The sequence below is a fragment of the Cataglyphis hispanica genome, chromosome 3 (assembly GCF_021464435.1).
Source record: "Cataglyphis hispanica isolate Lineage 1 chromosome 3, ULB_Chis1_1.0, whole genome shotgun sequence".
Lineage (NCBI taxonomy): Eukaryota > Metazoa > Arthropoda > Insecta > Hymenoptera > Formicidae > Cataglyphis > Cataglyphis hispanica.
The window spans coordinates 1378340-1403381 of record NC_065956.1 but is presented as its reverse complement, the minus strand read 5'-3'; the positions used below and the strand labels follow the sequence as shown (position 1 = coordinate 1403381).

General features: G+C 37.9%; 1 protein-coding gene across 1 annotated transcript; it reads left to right on the top strand.

Annotated features, from left to right (window-relative positions):
* The first annotated feature begins 2158 nt into the window (after positions 1 to 2158).
* LOC126859379 (uncharacterized) lies at positions 2159 to 24784 on the top strand. The gene is made up of 8 exons (XM_050610643.1): positions 2159 to 2521; positions 18636 to 18737; positions 18823 to 18932; positions 19096 to 19271; positions 22844 to 23074; positions 23185 to 23332; positions 23488 to 23632; positions 23727 to 24784. Exons 1-8 carry the CDS (start codon positions 2449 to 2451, stop codon positions 23972 to 23974), a joined length of 1233 nt encoding a protein of 410 aa, XP_050466600.1. The 5' UTR covers positions 2159 to 2448; the 3' UTR covers positions 23975 to 24784.
* Positions 24785 to 25042: the final 258 nt, after the last annotated feature.

Here is a 25042-nt window from a genome sequence, read left to right as displayed (position 1 = left end):
CGTCAATCATTTGCATTTCATTAACCATCGCGCGATAGCCATTATCGATTACTCCTGCCCGGCCACGATATTTGCGAGAGAGAAAGAAATAATGCTCGCGCGAGTGGCGATCCGTCGAAGTCTCCGGCGAATTAACGGGAATTTAAATTGCACGGCATGTTTGATTAATATTGTTTTGGTCGAAGATACCGGAAAAAAACAATAAACTGTACATACATCGCTGCTCGGCGTTCTGCTCGGCCGACTGCCCACCTCGATCGAGATTAACACTAGTTTAATGCTTAATTAGCGAAGTATTCTTCGGCACAAAGCACCAATCTTTGGACCCTCATCAAAATTACAGATGTAATCTTATAACAATAATATAGATATCTATTTTTTTATTCCTTCTTTTGAAATTATTATTTTTTTTTTAATTGATTATATATATTTACATAAAAAATATTAAATTATAATTTTTTATGCTATTTCTTTTTATATTTTGCGCGCGATAAATTATCGCGAGGAATAAATCATCGGAAATAGCACGAATAACATTGAAAACATTTAGTTCGTTTTTATATCAATACGATGTCTCGTTGCGGTTTTGATACCGTGTTGCGAAACATGTGGTCGACACTTTCACCCGAGGCCTAATAATGGCTAAAAGTACGGCATACGAGCGCATGCGAGCTCTCACAAACTACCACAAAATGGTATTCCCGTGAATCGATAATATTCCTGAGACAGACATCCGCTTGTCTTGGGTCTGAAAGGAACTTCGGAGCACTCTAAGCTCTTCGAGGTACAAGTAAATTTACATTTGTCTCCTCTCTCGTCGAAATTATCGCGAATGGTATTGACTCTTCATCGTAAAAAAAAAACAGTGTGACTCGAAGAAGATAAGTACTCTCAGATTTTACACGGTTACCATTCTTGTCGATAAAAAATCGTATATCTATTTTTTATTCTACGATATCTCCCTCTTTCTTTTACGTTAATTATACTGTTTAAGTTGATTTTTTTAAGTTATTAATTTATATTAATTTATCGCGCGAAATGTCGTTCATAGGTATTTTTTTAAACTCACTCTTTATTTGCCGCGTCGGTCGTCACATCCCGAATGTATGAATAAAGTAAGCAGAATACATTTACATACGCCGCTTTGGGCAGTGACTCACGATGCATCCATGTAAGGCTCAAAGCGAGAGATGCCGTTGGTCCCTATCCGCCTACGTTAAAATATCGCCTGTTTGTGCTTCGAGAATAAAAAAAGAATTGAGAATGAGTGTGTGTGCGTGTGTATGTGAAACGTTCTTTTGCCGCGTCGACTTTCGACTCATCGTATATTAAGACGGCGTCTACTTTAAGGCCCCGAAACCCATGGGATCCCGCATTATTCTATCGGCGCGATCGACTACAGGATGGAAGGACCCGCCTTCATCCAGGATAAATCGATGAATTCTATTCGACATATCGATCCATAAATCAATTAACGTGAGATTTGTTACATCTTATTGTAATTATTTCAGAGCCCGCAAGCACATTCCAGTTATCAGATAAGCGTACACTAACACTTACTAGCACATACACAATCGCACGATTCTACCTTTGCAATTGGTTCGCGGCTGCCACTTTCTCATCCATGTGTCTTTTGTTTCTCGATGACAATGGCGTGGTGTGAGGTCCATTATGGTCACTATAATGATATTAATGCTCAATGATTCAACTCGGCTAATTATCATGGAAAGAACAATTTAATTCCAATAAATAGTACTACATTTTTGATAATAGGTTGAAAGACAAAATAAATTTTGTATTTTACTTACTTCTTTTTTGGAATAAATGAAGAAATACTTGTAGAGACAAGATGAGAAAATTTTCAATCACAAGAACATCATAATTACAATCATCTTCATACGTAATATCAATTTATCGGCATTATTTATTTATCTGAATCTCATTTAAGTCTCCGTTGAAGACGAATAAAAAATTCAATTTGATTTGCACCAATTAATTTTTATCATTTAATTAAAATTATATAAAGTTATCTGTATTACACTATAATATGTCGGATACATTTCTACGCCACTGCAGGCCGATACTGCAGTCTGGGTCCGCTGACGGTTCAAACTCTTCCGCCACTCGTTGGGCCCGTCAGTATCTTTCGCGTGCTCGCACGGGGAACATCGCTCGCGTGTCTTTATCAAGGCCCAGTCCGGTCTTCGGTCCTTTCCACCGACGGGCTTATTCACAAGATCCCGCGAACGGTGAGAGAGGAGAGTCGTTCCTAAGCAGAGAGCCGAGCATGTCCGACTAAATGACAGTTCCTCGCGAATAATACGAAAATCTATTCGTACCCTTTTCCTTTTTTCCCCATCTCTTCCTTTTTCTCCTCTCCTTATTTACTTAGCCTCAAGGCCGATCGCGAGTACACAGTCCGCGAGCGTTTCGTAATTATCCAGAGAAATGGACATGGCTGACCGTTTCTGGAGACTGGCCCTGTGCTGGATATGCATCGTCGGGTTTGCACGCGCCAATGGTGAGCAATATGTCTAAGTTTAATAGCGATAATAATTTTTGCGACTACTCTTTATCGTTATTTTATTTAAAATAACAATAAAAGTTTTAAATGAAAAAAATTTTATAAGAAATGCATGCACATTACACGAGAACATATTTATCTATTTATCAAATCAGATATCCTGGTATAGGCTTAGCAAATTAATGATAATAAGGAATAGGATATATTTATAGGACAGTTTGGCGAACGTGAAAGTGACACACTTTTGTTTCCAAAATGATCATAATACCAATCGCGATAGAGAATAATAAGCCGCATGATCCAGCTGTCAGAATGCATCGTAAGGTTTCGAAGCACCTGTAGACGCGCGCGTCTAAATAGCATGTCCTAGATTGTGATGCCCACAAAGTATCACGAGGATCATAGTTACATGAAGCGCCAGTCAAGGTTGAAACGTTCTCTCATGCGTCGCGCTCGTTATGACTGACTTTAAGCTCGTTACTGTGACGTTTCATTTCTACTCGCTTCACGGTTCGAATATTTATAAAAACGATAATGTCCGACAGCGAGAACCCGCACATACAATGCGATAGTTTTGCTAACTGAAAAGATTTTTTCTTTTTTTTTTCTTTTTTTTTTTTTGCGATGTGACAAGCGCGGATGTGGCGTCTTAAAAATAGTCAAGCACAAAGAATGAATTTACTGATATGTTTCCGGATTCTATTTAAAGGCTGTGAATCTTCCTTGTGTCTGTCACGCAATATTACGCGAGGTATGCGGAACACCTTCTCGTTTAAGACGCTTTTCTCGGAAGTGAAATTTATGCGAGCTGTGCAAACAATGCGCGCGCTAGTATCATCTTTGATGCAATGTGCAATTAAAAAATAACCATAGTTAACGAAGTTTGTAATAGCGCGACACTTGCAATTAGAACAAGACGAGGATTAATTAACCCATTAAGGACAGAATTGTTTAAAACAAATAAGAAGATAGAATAAAATGGATTGAAACTTATCGACATTTTTAAAATAAAGTTAATTATGTATCATTAGATGCATTAGATTGTATTAGTTGAAATGATCGATTTTATTGAAGTTCAATAATCTTCGGAATCTGCTCCAATTGTTTCCACTGAGTTGTTTTGTGTTGACGTACAATTAATTAATCCTAATAATAGCATAGATGCATAGTAGAATGAATTATGTGGTTTCGCAAGGGTAAAATTATTGTGATTGCGCACAGAATTGCATAAAAAAAGAAACACGCATGAAAAATAATTAACTCCGCGTGCCGATTCTTTCTCTCCCTTGCGGAAATTTGTGCAAACGTTCGACTTGTTTGAGTAATCAAACAGCGATGAATCACGCTATAACTCTACCAAGATCTTTCAACATTGCCGCGACTATATTTATATTAGAAAATATTATACTAGAAAATTGCCAATTGTTGTATAAACTAAAACGATTAATGAAAACATGTCTGTGTAAAAATAACGTATCAAGATTTTGCAAAAAGTCACGCTATGCTTCTTTTCTCATATTGGAAGAAATCAATCTAATATGAATTAATTTTAATTTTAATTTAAATCTTCAATAAATTGTTTAATAGATTTCTAATAAGAGAAAAAAATCGATCTCTTCTTCGTAAAAATCGTATTTTCTTCTTCTTCCCTTCCTTGTTTGCTGTGACTCGCATGTTTATATTAATCCTTCGTCGTAATAGATAGACCGCGATCGACTTCCTTTTTATCGTTACCCCTCCCCTCCCCGTTGAGAGTTACATCGAATTCTCATTTGCGAGTCGACGAAATTGATTATCAACAAGCACATATGTAATGGGTGTAATTAAACCGGTTTACGATCGCGGATGCGAGGGGGAAGAAATAAAAATATATTAGCGAGAGCCGCGGAAAGAAAGGGAAGGTGAGCGGGAATGCAATTTTCCGTGCTTGTGATTATGCACTTGTATTCTCACTCAGCCTTCGTTCTCTGCTAGAATCCGCGGTGCGATCTTAACTGGCTACCGTCCGGGAATTAAAGGGAGAGCCGAACAATATGAGGTAGCTGCCGCACTAATGCGTTCGTAACGGGAAAGAACGATCGAAGATTAAAGGTTCGCCTATGTGCCTTGGCAATTCTTCCTTTGGAACGTATCCGAGTCTACAGTGTAATAACATAAATGATACAAAAAAATAATCTTTTGCAATTCAAAATGGTTTAAAAAAAGATAAACTAATATTAAATCTTTCATTTTTATTTTAACAATATCGCGCCAATAAAAGAAACATCCATTGTTATTTGTACAGTTCGTAAAGCTGCGAAAAATATTTGTATAATAACGATTTTCTTATCAGAGAGAATCGCGAAAATTGTATAATTCCTCTTCTTCTTTATTAACCAGATTCTCTTAAAAATCTTCGAGAAGTTGCATCGTTCAGAACGGGGTGCTGAAACGCTTCGATCCGTTCATGTGTGCGAGTAGGAGATCATGAGGAAAGAGAAGGTGAAATTCTCGATCTAAGTAGCTCACTTTTGCTGCGGCTATCCCCTTATATTTCCTCACTATCGTGGCTATTAACATTATACTTAATTGCTGAATCGCAAATGTGCGAACCGCAAGTATCTCGATCTGCGGACAGACTCTTTGTATTACTTGCGCCGCAAAGCTATGCGCATATTATCGACGGTGGATTAAAAAAGTCGACAATGTGAAGAGAATGGAGTCATGCAGAAAATTGACGTGAGCTCTGTTAAAGCGAAGCGTCAGGCCGCACTCGCGCATGTTCAAGGATAATGAGATTTCTCGTGGTTTTAAAATCATTCGCTTCCTAGCGTTTTTGTATAGCTGTGTTGCTTGCGGAATTTTTCCCATGTACGAGTCATAAAGTTATTATTCATTCATTATCCAGCCTAGAAACCGCAAGGAGTTTTATCAGAAAGCGAAAACTCGCTCGCCGAGTGGAAAAAAAGAAAAGGTAAAGTAAAACAGTTTCATCGAGTCGTCTCTGCTCTTTATGATCGCTCTCAAATACATGGCTAAGTATAACGAGAACTACGAGAAGCAGCCAGTTGCGTGGCTAATTAAAAGCTGTAAGTTTAATGTTGAAATGTCCAGACGTGATTTTAAAGTTGACACAAAAATTAACTCGATGATTACAGGAAGAAGTTACATTTTAACATACATAGCGTCTCTATATATATGTACGAATTTTATTCTATAAATGATAAAGAATATATGTCTTGAGAGATAAAAGCTTCTCTTTCCTTACATAGCTTCTCTACTCGTTTAAGTCATTCTTGGTTTTTATCATGACAAAAATAGCAGCGCTATCATTTTTCAAATAAATTGTTTAAATTTGGGTGTATGTATCTGTCTCGCACGTAAAAATATTTATAAAAATTTCAAATATTGTTAAATTATTCCTAATGACATTTAAATGAAAGTAAATCAAGTGCATGCGCTCAATCATCAATATCTCCACATCTTTCTCTTATGCACCTCTGGATAATTAAAAGCAAGAAATCACGTATATGTACACTTGCGACTGATGATTTAATACGATATTAATATCCTTACAATGCAAAACACGTTGCCGACTGCGTACTTATTCTGAGAGGTAAATTTAGAAAGATGTGTTGGCGCCGCAGTGTTATGGCACTGTGAGAGATGAAAATGTGGAATATGGAGAATGCGCGGAGTTCTGGAGTGAGAAACACACAGAAGTGGGAGTGAGAGTAGGAGTGAGGGATCGGTTGGGAGAGGCCATAGGAAAACCGGTTGCCGATCTGCACGGATGCCTTGGACAGGGCGTCGTGCAGAGCATCGAGAAAAGGCCAAAAAGGCCGAGCTCCGGTTTCCAGCAAAGCGATCGAAGCTTTTCCCGACACGCAAAGCTCCGGACGCGGACTCCTGAATCGACAGAGAATAAAACATCGACAAAGAAGATTGCTGTGTTTTCCCTTTTCCCTTTTAAATATTGCATTTTTTTTAAATATTACATTTATATATATGGAATAAAATAAAAAATTTAATTAACGCGCAATACAAAAATATGCAGTAATGAAAGCGAAGTTATTTTGTGAAATGTCATTATTGTCTTGTTTTCATCTTTATTACAAAGAGATGAAGAAATTATAATAAAACAGTTTGCAGGTCATTGTTCTTGAATTGTGTAGAAATGTGCTAATAAGAAACGTGAAATTAATAAAAAAAATATCTAAAAAAAGATGAAGTGTGATTGCTTGCTAAAGGGGTGCGTGACTTGATCTATTAAAATGCCATTAATCACGCAGACAAATCAAAGTCCTAAGATGACTATCTTATAATCGATCGCCGGCACAGATGTACTAAATAATCTACGTGCACTGACGTGCGTGTTTGACATAACGACTACACTTTTTTCCGTCGGGCTATCCAGACGTGCTATCGGCAAAGATATTTTCCTTTTGCGATTAGAACCATGATTTTTTTCACTATTTAAAATATCTTCCTCTTAACACTTCTCGTTATATCTTTCAACATTCTTTCGCTCGACGATCCTAGTTTCATTTAATCAAACATCTCCACGTATGATTATTTATATGCGAGAGATAATAGTATGCATTTTGCCGCAGGGGCAAAGATATCAAAAAGGAAATGATCAAAGGTCAATATGATATGAATCTGCCTGATATGGCAAGACACTAAACGTTCATTTTCTTGTAAGACACAAATTAAACAATGTCTTGAACAGTTATTTCGTCTCATGGAAAAGAACGTGAATGGATAATGAACCCTTGACATGTTATTTTTGCAAAGCTTTATAAATAGTAACTCAACTCATCAAGAGCGACAAACCATTTATCGCATGTTTAACGATCATGTTGAGACGTATCCTAAAGTATCAACTCACAATTTTGTCATGATCGTTCCTTTCTATGCGCGATTTAGGAATTTCCTTTCAAATAAATGGATACTTTGATGTTCACCGTTAGCCATGAATTTATTTTATTTTATTAAGCAAGGGACATATAAAAGAACTTAATATTTTTAAAAAATTTTTGAAAAATACGAATTAATTTTTTCCTTTTACTTTTCAATTGTAATTATGCAAAGTTTATACGTTTGTCATGCGTGTAAATTATATTTGTTTAATGTGCGTCTTCAATGTATTTTTTCTTCCACTGATTTATTAGTAAATCTTCCAAAATCTCGTAATACCGGTTTGATATTTATAAAAGAGCGGATATCGCAAAATTTTTCGAAGTTTCCTTGATTTATTTCGAGATATCGCCAGTTCATCGTCTTACAGAATATCGTATCTTTGCGTCGATATCTTTCGTGAGCATGACCTCTTCTCCCAGAGATTTCTACGTCTGTACTTTATGCGTGTATGCGTGGGGCCCAGCCAAATATGGCGGATACCGGTCGAACCACTCGTGCACACGCGTGTCACCCGGTACATGCGTGGCGTTGCGGATGAGCGCGTGTGCGCGCATCGTTCGTGTCTACGTGCATATCTGAAGACATGAAAAGACAAGAGCATGCACGGACGAATTTTCTGTCTAAAGCCAGTAACCGCATTTTTCTACCACAATTTATAATTTTTTTAAGCTTTTTGCCATCTCGATATAACGCATCGCTTACGCGCGCCAGAAATATTGCATATAATTTTGTAGAGGCAAGACTTCTCGATGTCACGTTATATTAAATGTTTTTTAGATTAATGAAAAACTTTTTCCCATTAATAGAAAAATTTTATAATAAATCCATTTGAATAATTGTGCTGAGATGCATTAAGGTAGTAATTCGTGATCGTCTCGTAAAAAGATAAGAATGAAATGTTTCTTCTACCGTATCATTAAGCTTGCCAGAGAAATAGCGCGAATATCCGAATATGATAATTACCGTGAGACTTACATACTTCAATTATAAGAAATCAATTTTTCGGTAATGTACAATTAATGACGGTCATTAAATACATGATATTTTTTCAGAGCATTAACAACATAATTTCTTTGTAATATCTGGCAATTTGATGCGGCGAGAATGGCGCGATGGCGGTGGAAAAAAAAATATTGGCCTAACATTGTTCCGCATTCGCGAAGCACCAATCGTGTTCAATGTGACGATGAATGATGCGCGGAATGAAATTGTTTGCTCATCAAACTTGCGCCATTTATCACGAAGTGATATTATCCCGCTACTTTTCCCGCGGTCCCGCGCGTTTCGTTTCTCCCTCAAAAGAACTAATTCATATAAATCGCTGTTTTCTTTACGCCCTATGCTATCTTTCTCGCTGTCAGGGGCGTTCATTTTCGTGATTGATAATGATCCGGTGAGCAGCGAGCCACAGGTTACACGCAAACTTAGTCATTAGACACGTATATAATCAGTTAATCATCAATCATATGGGAACTTTTATTTTTGTCGGATGCCCGCGCACCGGGACTGACAATCCTCGAAAAAAATCCGTTATTCATTCTCGTTTTATTGATAAAAACGACATTGCACCCACGACGTGAATGTCTTAATTAAGTATACATTTGAATGTATAATCTTCTCAAATATTGTATGTTCAATTAATTGCGAAAGCTTGATTGTCGAAGAATCGAAATTTTATACTTCTAACATACAGGTATACTTAATAAGCCATTAACTCGGTTAGTTGCTTCAACATTAATATTCATACATAAGTACGAGTAACGAAGGAGAAAACTCACTAAGAAACTGCATCGTGATGACTATGTGTGTGCAATAAATTTCGAGATGTGTGCGTGAGTGCACTCACTCCCCGTAGAATGCATTTCAACAGGCATTAATGCATTTGGCTATGCGCGTTCGCGATTATGTTCAATATGACCAAGCAATGAACATGTGGAGTAATAAAAAATTAATGCTAATAGAAAATGAAAATAATCATGCGGCTGTTTTATAAGGAAGGTATTAGTGAATCTCGTAAAATACGAAATATTCTTAAGGAAGTAAAAGTAAAAATAAAAACGCGAGCGTTCCAAAGCGGAGCAAACACTTGCACTAATTTTAATCAGGCAAAAAAATTATTAAACGAAACGGGCGCAATGTTTCAGATCGAAGCATACACTTGATTTAACAATTTAATAATAGCGTTGAGAAGACAAGGCTTCGCGTTTCGCAAGCGGTTGCGAACTTATTTTCTATCGGCATACCTATTGATTATAGCACGATAAACGAACGGCGGATATACACGAGGATGTGTGCCCTGCATGTGTGTCGTCATAGTCTGTCATTTCAGTTTATTACCTGTAATTACTCTTATCGTTCGTCGTTTGCACCTGTTGCTCTAGCTACGTGAATACGCAACTACTGCTACATATTGCGAATAAGAGGGAGACTTTCTCTCTTCCTCTTCCCCTACGTGATGTATTCGTCATAATTGCAACATTTTTTTTTTTATTTTCTCTCTTGACTCACATCTCATAATTATCTCGACATGTTAACATTATTCCATCAACCGCCGCTCTCGCGCGCGTTTCATTTTAATTTCAACTATCGCATAACGATTAATTAAATGGGCCTAATAAAAAAGCAATAAAATAATAGAAAAGTTATTTTATTGCAGCAATAATTAACCTACGAGTTAATTCTTTTTAACGGCTTCTTTATATCATCTTATTTCGATACATGAAAAAAAAAACATTTATATCTATTTATCTATTCACATATATATTATATATATATGTATATTATTTATAGTTTAATTATATATATCGTGTGTACGGAATTTTATTAAACAAGCTGTTTGTCACTAAATAGAAAAGATGCTATTTACAGATCTGATGTGATCTGTATTATCCGATTGATCTGATTGTGTATCAAATAACTTATCTGTAATGCATTTTTTATAATGCGTCTAAAAGTCTACGTTACTGCATTATTATTGGTCAAGCACCTTCGAAGGAAAGAGGGACTCGAGGAAACAATTAAATCTTGTGATCAGATAGCGCCGCGCGCTGTGCGAAGTATCCTCTGGAAAATGTATTCCGTGCTCGGGTTGTGTCTAGCACAGTCTGGATAATAGAGCGGACTGCCGGAAGTCGCGTACAGATAAACTTGGGACTTGCTCCGATATCTCGAAGATGACAGTCACACGCGCAAGGAGGCATCCGGGATAATAAAAGATCTTTCTCTCTTTCTTGCGGGCTGCTTCATCGGCTCGACGAGTATGAATTGATTCTAAACGACTGATTGTCGAGCGATATTTGTCAACATAATGTCAACAGTCGTTATGAGTCGCAGTAAACGAGAATTGATTACAATCATAGCTATCGTGAGATGCATAGCATTAAATCGAATCATTTATTTCAAGAAATGAAAGAAACATCAATTGCTAAGCGCAATTTGCCAATTTAAAATTAAATCTTATATACTTGTGATTTTTATATGTGCTCGAAATTATTTGATACATAAAATCAAACAGATCTATAAATAGTATCATTTCTTTCTGCAATAACGAATATATCCTACAGAATATAATTTGATGATAAACCGAAATAATATATTGAAATGATACTGAAATAAATTTATTTTAGTGACATTTGCACTGATAATCACGAACGGGATTTTATGGAAGGAAAATTTGCACAGCTCGTTATGATTCGCGGATAGTATCTGCGGAATGCAGATCGAAAAAGTGTACAATAAGCGATAATAAAATAACGACACGCGCGAACCCTTTGGGCACCAATATACCAAACCGTAAAATTATTTAAATAATCACGTGGCTATGGCTCTGCGGGATATCGACTTAATCATCCTCTCAAGATTACCGAAAACGCACGTATAACGGTAATTCTCGGATAGTGCGCATAATTTGTATACCGCGTGACGTTATAAATAATTTATTACTCTTTTTTCGCAGCATCTCCTGCATCTCGACACGCTCCGGGTGGTAAGAGTGTTTCAACGGGAAAATAGAATTTAAGACGCGTTTCAATTATTATTTTGATCAAAAATGTATAGGGGTTTGTCAAAATTATTTCACTTTCTGTAAAAATATCATTTGTATATTTAGTGATCTAAATATAGTTGACTAAATAATAGAATAGAAAATATTTTTATGTAATTGATTTTAATATTAAAAAATCAGAAGAAAAATAATTTCCCAAAACGGTAAAATCGAATCATCAAATTTAGAAGACAACGATAATTTCAAATTCGAGATTAAGATCGTGTACATGGAGCTTCTTGAGGATTTATTTTAATTCGTTTTAGCTCATCCATTATTTTTTTTGGCTTTAACTCTACCACTCAGCTTTCTCGAGAGAGTCGACATGTGATCGATAGCTTCCGTGCTATCAATTATTTGCGACAGCGACGTATGGTAGCGTTGATCTAAACGACACTGCGAGAGAGATACCGAATTTCCAAAAGAGGATGTTGCTTTTAAAGGAAGTGGCTTTCCTGCGATTTGTAATCATTCATTCGATGCTAAGGTTCGCGATATCTGATTATATTACTGTCATTGAACGCGCCTTCGCTCCTATTACGTGATTCCTTTTACCTTTCATGCGGCATGTCTCAAAAACAAAAATTATAACACGTGACATGAGATTCGCATAACATACAAAGAAGTCAACGTACATATACATATATATATATATATATATATATATTTTTTTTTGTTAAGCAACGTGCAAAATTATTTGCTTTATATATAAAATTAACACAAATGCATTGTAACGGTCAATATATTGACAAATAAACTATGCATATTTTTTTATCAGAAAAAACACATATAATTAGTCCTTATAAGAGAAATCATGTAAATTGATCGATACAAGTTAAAAAAAAAAAAAAAAATTATATATGTATGTACATGTATATATGCTAAAAAATTTATAATAATTATTAATAAGTTTAATCAAACTATCGTCCACCTAGAAAGTTTTGTCTTGCAAAGCGTTTTGCACAGAGCCGTCAGGGCGTGCCAATCCGATTGTAACCGAAACATCGTTCCCCCGGTGGGCATAATAATCCAGTCGGATCCAGGAAGTCGGCAGAGAAAGTACCGAAGAGGGCACTAACTAAGATACTTATCGGCATACGTGCTCCACGTGTACTAATCCTCGACGATCTGTATACCGACCTTCCTTCCCCTGCCGTCTTGCGATTTCCGTCGTTTCTACGAGTTTCGATCGACAAAATTGTGAACCGCTAATGATCACTGATGATCAGTGATTTACTGTGCTTGCGGCCTTTGTAACTGGCGTATTAATGGCGGCAGGCAAAGGCAATAGGAATAAAATCACCGTTACCGCATGGATGTTCGTCTATGCTCTTCTTTTATCACTCGACGCGTTACATTGATTAAGAACTTTCGATCCTGTTATATCGTTACCGATATATATCCTCTTGGGGAGTTCGATGATCGCCTTAACTCTTAACACGAATAATAACGCAGGTGATTCGTTCTTTACCTAACTTCTCTGTTGACAGAGATATATTAGTATTTAATATTAGTATTTAAATCATGTACTATGACAGCAATGAATAATTGTTGTATATTGCAAAATTAATGCGCGATTCGCCAAGTGATTTACGAATTTTATCAAACGCTAACAGTTTCATATCAGAATCGAGAAGAAAATCGAAATTTGAAGTTTTTTTCAGAAGAGAACTCTTCTGCATATTGCGTATATACTTTTAGCGAATGACGATTAAATCAATGGGATAGACGTGAGAAATAAGATCCGGTATATGGGTATGCGATTTTTGTACTACTTGAGCAAGGCCGTAAAGATGAGGATAAACACAAGCAGTAGCGGAACAGTAGCGGCTGAAGATTACACCGATTAATGCGGAGCGTTTGTAATTACGCTACGAGAGGAGGCATATCATTTAACGATTCGCGATGCCTTTATATTCTTTCGAAGCGCCAGATATAACGGAAGTAAGTAAAAATAAGCCAATGATGGTCAAGATAAACTTATTAAGAACTTAAGTATACAGCACTTATTCTATTTATAAAGATTTTTATATCCACAAAGAATTTAATGATTAATTAACGTTATTTAATATTATTTTAGAGAAAATGTGTCTCCGTAATTATAGGGGAACGAAGTGATAATCATATACTCTTTGCTTAATCGTAGTTTTTAAGACATACAATAAGACGTTTCCTCCGTTACGAAAATTATATTTTCCACAGTAGCTGTCCACATTTCTGTTTGTACGATCCGGTTTGCGCGATTAACGGTTAATACACAATAAATTTAATATACAATAAATAATGCTGGCTGATAACGTTAATACACCGAGTCATATCACCCGCAACGAGAATTTCCTGCATCGTTCACTTTCGCATCGTTTTCGGTTTACCTCGCGAAAAACTGAAAGAAAAAAAACTTGTTCACTGCCCACTCTTTTTTCTTCGATTCTTTCGGTACTGTTATGCACCGCAAGCACACGCGTACGTGATAACGCCTCGCGTGAATACTAATTGATTACTGTAATATACGATCGTCTCCTTCCGTCGCGATTACCGTTGGTTTCTTCGTTTTCGTACAGAGAGAGACAGAGAGAGAGAGAGAGAGAGAGAGAGAGAGAGAGAGAAAATTATGCAGATTATTGTTGTTATGCAGATTATTATGCCGCCCAGTACAACAAGAATAATTTTGACAAGAAGCCACATCTTCGTAAACACGAATGTTTATGTTTTCCCAAGACCAACCAATTTAAATATTAGTGTCTACATTATCTGAAGCTTAATCGCTTCCGATAGCAACAAAGTATTCAAATGCAATCGTTAGGCTATCGATGGCGTCGATTTTTTGCCTCGTGGTCCTGGAGTTAGCACGTAGGATCACGTCGATCCTGCGCGTTCGATCCTCACGAGAGCTTGAACGCAACCGCGCAGGAATGTAATTATTCATCTCGGTTCTCATCTTAACACATCGCGGTAATAGCCACAAATTATTGTAATTTCGATCGTAAATTGGCGCGATTTACTACGTTTCTTCTCGGTAGCGTAAGGAGATAGCTGCTCGTTCATCTAAGAGAAATAAAATATCGTTAGAAATCGACTGTTATCAGCGAAACCGGTCATCGAGCAGTCGATTGCTAGATTTTATAACTGCAGAAAAATGGGGAGCAACAAGGCAGGCAAAGGGAAAAAAGGAAAGGGTCGGATTCTTCTTAGTTTTATCATCGATTTTTCTCTATCTTGTTTTACGGCGTTTTACGGCGCGATGGACTCGTTACTCTTGAGAGGATTTAGGCGCGTTAACGGGAGTAGAAAAACGAAAGTAAAGTGGCGGCGCGGTAAGATAAGCTTGTCGGGCAAAAACCGCGTCGAAGATAATGGAAGCGAGCAGAAGAGAGTGGGTCGAGTGAACCGGGGCACGAGAAATCGGTGGAAAAATAATTAATGGTCCTTGGTGAATTGAATAACGAATCGAATTACAAATCGAAAGATTTGCAAAAACGAGAGTCGCGTTGAAGGCACACAAAGGAGAAGAGATAGTCGGAGGTCACGGATTTTCCTCAATCGAGAAGTAATTATCGGTTATCTTGCGCAACTTTTATCTAATCTTGCAAGAGCTGGAAGAAACGACGCGTCGAAGAATGCACGAATGGCGACGGGGGTGGTCATGGTAATATACCAAGCACGTTGTAAAGGAGAAAGAAAAAGAAATAGTGGTAGGAGGAGGAAGAAGCGGAACTCTCCCAGGATCGACGGGAGGATCAGAGGTGTATGTAGTACCTTCTTAAGTTTAATGGTCGAAGAGGAGTGCAGGGAGAAATAAGGAGGGAAAAATAAGAAACATCGAATAATAAGGAAGGATAGAGGGGCGCGCGAGAATAGAGACGCGGAAAAAAAACGGAGGAAGAGGGCTAGGTTCACGGACCTCGGGCCGAGATCGAGGGATTAGTGAGCGCACCACATTTGAAGCTGATAATTATGCCTGATAATACGTGAGTGTAGCCGCGAATAATCTCGGGCGGGGTTAATGTGCGAGGAAGATGCACGCGATCGGGCCGGATGGAGGGGGAGCAGATAATGATACGTGAATGGTTTCTGCTCTGCCTTGACATACTTTGATTGATTTGAAACTGACCTCGCCATCGGTTAATTTCAACTTCAGGTTAATTAACCCTTTTTGTTTGGAACTAGAATTAAAAAAAGACAAAAAAAAATTAAATTTAATTATGTTTTCTAAGTTCTCTTCTCAAATTTTTGAAAATTTCTTACATCAAAATAAAATGAAATCTAGGAGAAGAAAACGCTCAAGGTTTCTCATTGCAAAATTTTCTTTGCGCGTTCAATAATTTTTTAGTAGTCAACTTAAAGCAGAACAGTGCAGTGGCGGAAGTGTAATACTGGATTGTCTCTTTTGACGACGATGACCAAGCCGAGGAAAAAAAAACCATGCCGCCATGGCAAGTGCAGGAAGAAGGGAGAAACAGTGGGTGAAGGAAGATAAAGAAGAAGAGGAAGAAGTAGAAGAGTGGTAGCCAGCTCGACGGGGAGCGACGGCCGAGGAAGAGAAGCTAAGGTCACGGACCTCCTTCTCTCCGAGATCGGCAGAAGATCGGCCGCGGTTCGCGCCTTCGTTACCTTCGTAAGACTTCGCTTAAACCTGCTAATGTAAAAGACCGCTGTGCCTTCGTAGCGATGCTTAAAAGCGACACGTTGCTCAGTCACGTAATTTACGCGTTAACTGCGCGCGTGGAACACGACTTGACTGACCGACGTTGCATAAAGCTCGCCTAGATAAGGGTCTGCGTCTGAGGATGACGACCGGCAGAAGGGAAGTCATTAATTCGTAGCACGTTTCGTGTCAAGGGTGACACTCCGCGAAAAAAAAAATGGAAAATGGACTCTTTTCGCCGTAGAAGCGTAGAAAAGGGCGACGACATCGTCGCGTCGCAACTGCTAGCCGTTGGCTAGCCAGCGAGTATGCTGATGAAAACGAGTCGTCGCATATTAAGTAGACAGAATAATTTCAACGAGACGAAGAGAGAAGAAACTCTTTCGACCATCTCTCTCTCTCTCTCTCTCTCTCTCTCTTTCACATGGTAGTCTCTTCGTACGTGATGTGATTGTATCGCGTGGATAGAGATGAAAAAATCGAAGCTTGAGAGAATCAAGATTACCTTTTTTTCTTTACGTTTTCTGACATCACGTAACGAGAGATGGATGGTCCCGCGGTTAAAACATCGCCAAGATTTTTAAGACCGCCGCGCGGTCTTATACTCATCGGTGTCATTTCGTTCCGTCCGGTCGTCTCGGCGGAAACGACGCGACGCGGACTCGCCGAAGACTTGATCAACGCCTGTCAGACAGTACCTGCTAATCCTCCGTAGTGCTGCAATCCCCGAGCTCGGTGAGCGCAGCGGACTCCCGACCGGCTGCCGCTGAACATCAATTTGTCTGCTGAGGTAATAAAAGGAAACGCGCTAGTCTCTCCCCGGCGTGCACTTCCTGATGAAGGCGCGCTGGCCTACAATGTATATTAAACATTCTACCAGTCGTTCAGCATTCGTCAGCCATCGCTTGTTTAACTTTGCCTCTTGCGAGCGGGAAAGGCTGCTGCGGAGCTTCCGCGCGGAACAGACGTTGAAGCTATCTTTTCTCTGCCTAGTTTCTGGGATATCGCTTCGAGCGATCAAAGAATTCAACTCGGCGTTATTCCTCATTGAATTATCTTGGCTACTAGTTACGTTATTTATCCTCCTTTATTTCACGGCATTAACTCCGTGTTGTTTCATCACGCTTACATAAAATCATATAGGGAAATAAAACAAAGCTACAAAAAATATCACTCGCCAAAATATATTAAATATAGAAATGCATAAAATAATATTTGTACTTTTAATTTAATATTTATATTTTTAAATTAATTTAATATGCTTTTCTTCAATCAGAGATATATCTATCTAAAACAAATACAGAAAATTAATATAACAGATGCATTCATAGAGCATTATTAAAATGTCACAGTTTGCAATTGTTCGCTCTATCATTCATTATCAGGCATCGCGACAATGACAGAAGGCTTGGTCGGTAGTCGTCGAAGATCGGTTGTTTATTCCTGGATGCGATCGTGTCGGGTGCATCGCGTGAAACTGCCTGGGTTCACTTCTTGGGTGCCTTATCCGCGTGGAGAACATTCGCCACGTTCTCCAACAGTTGCGCATCGCGCACGTAACGATGATATTTCACTGTAAATTATTGCTCGATGCGCGCAAGACTTGCCGCAAAGTGCGTGCGTTAAGGAAAATATCGCCACCTTGCGTCGTATCTTTCGAGATTAATGTTGAATTATGTCCGCGACGATATCCTCTCGGAATCGTTCTCGCGTCGCTTTCTACTTTGACGTTCGCGAAGATGTAACTCTTGATTACAAGTCTTGTCCTATGCATTTTTTCTTAAGGAAAAATTTTCTCGAAATCACGGTGGAATATGTATGTGTGAAAGAAAGCGCGATAGACACACACACACATGGATTATTTCATGAATTATGTAAATTTTTTAATACTTAAGCTCTCCTTCAAAATCGGGGACATGTTCCTTTCAATATACGGCTTGACTAGGTTTGACGTCAGCCAATAACGGTGAAAGTACCTATCGTGGAGCGAATAAACAGTGTCTAACCCAGTGGGATGTTCATCACCGCGAATACATCTCCCGAGCTGCGTTCTTCGCCTTTCAAGGTCGAGACGTATTTACGATTTTATGGGGCAATTACCGTGGTATATTGTAACTTACTTTGCGGATAAGGCTAACTTCCATTCATCCTTCCATAAAAATCATAGATTGTCTTGAGACTTACACTCAAGATATATTTTTTCACATGCCGAGTCGAGAATTAATCCGAAATTAACAGAATATTGTTTGTAAAAATATTAAAAAAAAATGCAATGATGAGAGAAAAGTTTTGGTCTCGAAAAAAGGCTAATTCATATTAATATTTATATTAATATGTATCGCTTATAATATTGTAATATAATATAGTGCGAAAAACGTTTTATATAATATTTTCTTAAATACAAAAAATATATGAAAACACTTGCTTAAAGATTATTCTTTCTTGAACAATATTTTAAATCACATACACACACACATATTTTGGTTTAATCAGTTACAGAATATTTTATACTTACATTTCAGTGCAAAGCAAAGTGAGATGTACCAAGCAGATGATGGAGGTGGATATAGTAAGGAGTAGTCCGCAGGCAAAGATATATCTTCAACAATTTAAACATTTTCCAGGTGAAATCTCTCTTCAAATACTGTACACATTACGCGCCGCGCATAAATCAAAAATACAACTCATAACGAAATCCCACTTTTACAGATGAGGCTTGTAAGCCGCAATTTCATGATGGCGTTGCCACGTTCAAATTATCATTGCTGGAACAGGACATGTTGCGATGCGGTATTACAAGAGTTGTTAACAAAGTCACGGTAAGCCATACAATTTCATCACAAATCTCCGTTTTAATTTTAAACTATCCCGGGCTATTATGTTCTATCATAACGTAACATCGCATCCAAATTGAAATTTCTGCATTAAACGTAATGTACCATTAAATTGTTGAATTATAAGTTTTGATGGCTGTTGATGCAGGGTCAGAAGATGTACTATCATCGGGTAATAGTGGAAGAGCCAGCAGATTCCAGCAAACACACGTTCACCGTGAAATGCGTAATCACCGAAGTTGTCGTGGAGCCAGAAATCGCCATCGCGTCCAATCACACGGCGGTACGACGGAGCGTTCTTCCGGCGGGCTTTCAGGAACCTGAGTAAGTCATCAATCATTCAGCATATTAAGTATTTGATATTGCAGCATACAAAATATCCGGCATTCGTCGTGACGCGAATGCAGTCTCATTCATTTTGTCGTTGCGATAAATATGTATAACTCATCGTGGCACAAATAATAACGTGCAATAAAGTTGAAGATTATAAGATTCTTTGAGCAACGTGTATAATAGAAGAGATCGCGTAAGAAGCTATCGTGCTAATGAACGTGATATTTATCAAATCTATTAGATAGAGTAGAGGAGCTTGACTTGGCAGTCTCAAGATTCTCGGACCACGACTTTTCATTTCTCGCCAGTCATCCGACAGTGTTAATCGCGTCGTACAACGACGCGATAGACAAGAACCTCTCACACTTCCTCTGTACGAAATGATCCCTCGGTATCCAAACGAGTGGTTTTAATTACCCGGAAGTCGCACGAGTGTGGGAGAAAAACTTTTCCCCGTACGCACAGACGCCTCATCTATTTACATTTTGGCGAACATGACAATGACATTCTGCCAGATCGAAGAGCTTGTGTTTTTTATCGATTTGAGATATAGAGAACTTTCTACGAATAAAGCTCCAATGAGGAAAATTTATTATCGCATTAACTTTCCTTCTTGATGGTCGATTTATATTCGCAATTATCATGTTTGCAAAGTGGGAATATAATTTGCCAAGTGATATACTTCTTCCGTTCATCCTCGAAAAAGAGAAGTCGGAAAGATATTTTATATCAATGTTTCTAATCTTAACATTTCATGTCTTGACGATGACATGTAATAAATGAGTTTAAGATCATCGAGTATAACGCAGTAATTACATCGTATTTCTTTCGCATCAAGCATACTAATGCTAACGTTATCGCTGTCGTTATAAATATAGATCTCGTCGTTAGTTTGACAAAACGGGAATTAACGCGAGATATTATTTTTATTAAATTCGCAATCGAGCAATTTTCTACGTAATACGCATCGACATTTTTTAATCAAACAGCGGAAAAAGTAAAACTGGTTGACAGATCTATACAGATATATATATATATATATATATAACGATGCAAAAGTAGACGTGGCGAGGACGGCTTATCTAGAACGGCAAAATTATGCGGAAAATTCGATGATTACGGAACGACCGGCCGATCCACATTCGAGTGAATAAATCGTCCTACCTGACCTGAATACGGCATGCAGAAGCCAACTAGACAACTGCTGGAGTTATCGTCAGGAGTTTATAATTTGCAAACAAGTCAAGATGCCGCCGTCTGATTTATTTGCACAACGGTCGAGCATGCGCGCAGCTGCTGGAAAACCTGTAATATAATTCAATCCGCGAGACCTATAATCGGTATGCTTTTTCCTTCTTTACGTCGAAAATCACTTGACGAGTCACTCACATCCCGTGTGGAACTATTCCAGTTGGTCTATGTTTACTCGAGAAAACAAATACGCAGAATCGGCAACGAATGAACAGCAATTGAGATACGAAGAAAATTGTATCTGACATTGCAGAAAAAGAAAAAAATTTAATCATCTACGCGCCTCATTTACAATATGGAAAGATTGTAGGAATAATCTAATATTGATCATGAAATTAAGTTTTTGCAATCTAATCAAACAGCAATGCGTTTTTATTTATTTACATTAGGTGTGAATAAATTTTATTTTCTCAGAATTTACATAAATAGACGTCGAAAAAATTTAAAGTAAAGAAATTTGAATAAGAGTTGCAATACAAATGACTCCCTCGAAATTCTTTCGATGCAATCAATGAGGTTTTAATAGCGAGGAATTTAATAGCGGGATATCCTGCGCATAGTGAAGATACGTGACATTACGAGAGTCGATTTTATAACGCCACGGAGCAGTCCTTTGTGCAACGGTTCCTTTACAGATGGTGGAAAAGTCACGCGCAATTTTAACGCGTTGCTCGCAGATTGTTGTCGGTGGATCTCACATGTTCTCTTCTCCCTACCGCCGACGAAAGTCGCTTCGCGACTTCGGACATTCTTCAAGTATCCTTCACGGTGCTCTCAAGGGAACACGCAGGAAATTTTTATCGCGCCGGCTGCCACGACGCTAATTTATTGGCGTTAATCGAACGTACACCATGGCATCGGATCTCGCGCGAATTCCGCGGATTTCGCTTACCGGAAATACCATGAAATCTTTATTGTTAGATTATCGCATATGGTGGACCGTTGTCATGAGTTTCCTGGGATCGTGTCACGCGACGTAGAGTCTCCCCATAACTGTTCCTACCTGTTGATGAAGCTGCACGATTACCTCATTGTGCATGTTCAACCTGCTCTAAGATGAATCTAATTACTGATTTATGAAAGACGATTATTCGGTTAGCGTTGTTTCTTCAAAGAAAATTCAAACTGCGGATATATCCGAGTATGAGGAATTTCTTGAGTTAATCGATGCTTTGGATACTCTGGTGATTTTCTTCTCGAGTATGTGTCTAATACATTGCGTGTCTCCTCACAGAAATAAGTCGTGTAATTAAGTAGTTTTTACACCATTGTATCGCGTATACGAAAGGTCGTTACGAGTCAGAAGACGATTTAACGAAGCGCGCTCTGTATGTTGGAATTAATAAAAAAAAGGAAGAAAAAAATAAGAGAGAGAGAGAGAGAGAGAGAGAATCGCTGGATGAACGGAGTCGCATAAAATAATACAAGTCATAGTTATAATAATGGCTAATAGCTCTCGCGCTGGACACCCTGATACATTATTATCTGATTGCGTTCGCGGATGTGTGAATTATGTGTTCGTGTATGTATAGCTTTTATTTTAAAACACGACTTACCTCGTTTCTATCTCGCTTCATCGTCGCCTTTGGCTTCTTTGCCGCAAGCAATTTCATGGTCTACCCATTTCAAGACAAACATTCGTCTTCATTACTTCATCTGTCGTCGTTACGCGATTTCGCTGGACGACGATCCATGTCGTCCGCCTCCGTGGTCGCTCCAAGGCCGTAATGTCACGGAAGCGAAAGAGGATGAGTCTGCAGAAAATTGAGACATATATATATATCGGCTTGGAATTGATTCACGCGTTCGGTGAATGCGACACGCATTACGGGGATGATTCTTTTTTTTTCAATAAAATAGATCGCATTCGCGCGGATCGCACGCATAATATTCCGTAATTTGCATAAAACCGTAAAGTAGGTCGAATCTTCCTGCGAAGATAACTGCGGCGACGAATAATCGCAGGTCATCGCGTTGTTTTTGCGCTTTGGTGTGGCGTGCGCAAACTGACGCTCGATTAGAATTGCATATATTTGGACACGCAACATTCATCATCGCACCGGCCAGGTGCTCACCCTCGTGACTTCATTTTGAAAAGTAGGCAATTGAATCTTACGGTTTATATAGTTCTATCAATGCGTAGTTCGTCGCGAATTTGCGACAATCCGATAGATTTCCAATAATTCACAAGAGTTGAACGCGCAATTCAAAACATATGGCGTACACATTACATCCATGACAAGCAAGCTCTCATAATTCTCTTATAATATCTCTAATGATTCTAGATTAAAAAGTGTGTTTACTTACATTAGAGTGATCGATATACGTGAAGAAATTTCGGGAGCGGCACCAGTTCCAATCCTCGGTGTCGGAGTGAGGCAGGGTGGAGTCTTGGTGACCGGCGAACTCAACGTTAGTCCTGGCACACCGTTGCAAATGGAAATATTTTTGGACAATGACTCAGCCCCAATCTACGGTCTGCTTGTGACTTACATGCTGGTCACCGATACCAAAAAGCAGGAAGAAACAATTATTATTAACGGGTAATTAATAAGCATCGATGTTGCTACTGCGCTATAATTATTGATGGAATATTTTATAAGCAGCAATGTTTTATAACGAATTTGATAATATATGAAATTTTTGTGTGCAGGTGTTCTGTCGATCCATACTTGTTCGAAAACTTTAATACCGTAGACGGCGACTTTTTGACGGCAAAATTCCGTGCTTTCAAATTTCCGGAAAGTACTTACGTCCAGTTTCGTGGTACTGTTAATGTCTGCTTAGATAAATGTTCAGGGGTATGTATTGATTTCATTCTTTCACAAAACACGCAATTATTAAATTTCTCGATGATTCTATTTATATATAATTCTTTTTTTTTTATCGTTCCGCTAACATTTCCCGACAAATTTATGATGAATTTAAGATGTGTGTACTTAAATACGTACTTTAGATCGAATGCAGCAATGGTCAAGTTGGTTTTGGTCGAAAAAGGCGAGCTATTGAGATGTCACGCACAGACAAGAACAAATTATTCGAGGTAACCATGTCGACATTCATCAAGGTCGATTCCGCAGATGACGTCATGATCGATCAAGGTAAGATTCATCATCTCGTAAAGTGAATGAACATTTGAATAATTACCGCATATTCATCATGTTTATGGCTCTTGTTCCGCAATTATGTTATTAGTACTCTCGGAGTTCATTAGGAAGGGTAAGAACAAAACGCACACGAAGGAGAGGGCAGTAATTGCCGAAGAAATCGGGGAGCAGTCTGACCCGACGACAATTAGGACGCACGAGAGAGCGTTTCTTGCGGAAGAAATTAAGGAACAGTTTAAATACAAAGTCACCGAGGTGGTGGTCAATTGTTCTTCGTGTTGTACGCTAAACTTGAGTCTTCTCTTGATGTTTTTTTGCTTCTACAAATTCTTGTAGAGAAATTGATGAGTTTCGTGCTTCCTGAAAAATAATTGCTAATTGTAAATAAGATGCAGTCTTTGATATTAAAAGCGTGAAGGAAAATAAAAAAAGTACTGCTTTTGAGAACTTGATAACTAACTTGCTCACTAATAATCGAAATGTCGATCGTAATGGCAGTAGATCATCAATTACATATATGCATAATGATGATCATATACACATCGATTGTATACAGTCAAAATGTGCCTATATAGAAGAGCATTGAAAGAAATTTGTTTTGTAATGCTAATATTCTCTAGTGTAATTTCCATCTTCAAGAAAAAATTTGTATCATTATACAATATAAAATTATCGGCAAATTATCACGCAAAGCATTTTTTACGTGTGATATAAAATATAAAAATACATAAGAATTTAGTTGTTAGACGACCAATTCGGCAAAATTAAATAGTCGAATTTGAAATCCGGAAGAAACTTAAAAAGTGAATACACTTTATCTTGGCGCTATTATAATAAGCAGTAACATATGATTTCTCCGCTTTGCGACCGCCGAATTTTCAATCATGTATAACACTTCAGTTTTATTATATTTTTTTATTACGTATCTTAAATAACTGCCGTATTTCTTGATGGAATAACTGCCAAAAGAAAATTGGCCTTTGCGAGCGGAGAAAGTGGAATACCTAGTCGTGCGACGAGGTGTAATATTATAATGCGACTTAATTATTTAATAAGTAATTATTAATTGCGTATTTCGTAATCCCAGTCTAATTATTACGTAAATAAATGTAAAATAATTAAATAAATCGACAGATGCGACAATGATTATTTCTTGATGATTATATAATTAACATATCCTTAATATTAATTATTATGATATGGAAAATTCAAGGTACGCTGAAGAATTTAGATTCTATATGTAATTTTAGTTCAATTTAAATATAATGCACTGAGTTTTTATAAAAGTTAGTTTTGATAAAAATATAATAAATCTATTTCTATAGGTAGGTAATATTTATAGATAAATGTCTTAGGTAATGAGATGCATCCAGGGAAAGCATTTTTGTAGACAATTCAAAATCA

What these genes read in the sequence shown, in the direction of transcription:
- LOC126859379 (XM_050610643.1), top strand. Translation starts at nt 2,449, where the DNA reads ATGGACATGGCTGACCGTTTCTGGAGACTGGCCCTGTGCTGGATATGC. An exon ending in GCTTAGATAAATGTTCAGGG is followed by an intron (nt 23,333 to 23,487) that starts GTATGTATTGAT and finishes TACGTACTTTAG; the next exon opens with ATCGAATGCAGCAATGGTCA. An exon ending in TGACGTCATGATCGATCAAG is followed by an intron (nt 23,633 to 23,726) that starts GTAAGATTCATC and finishes TTATGTTATTAG; the next exon opens with TACTCTCGGAGTTCATTAGG.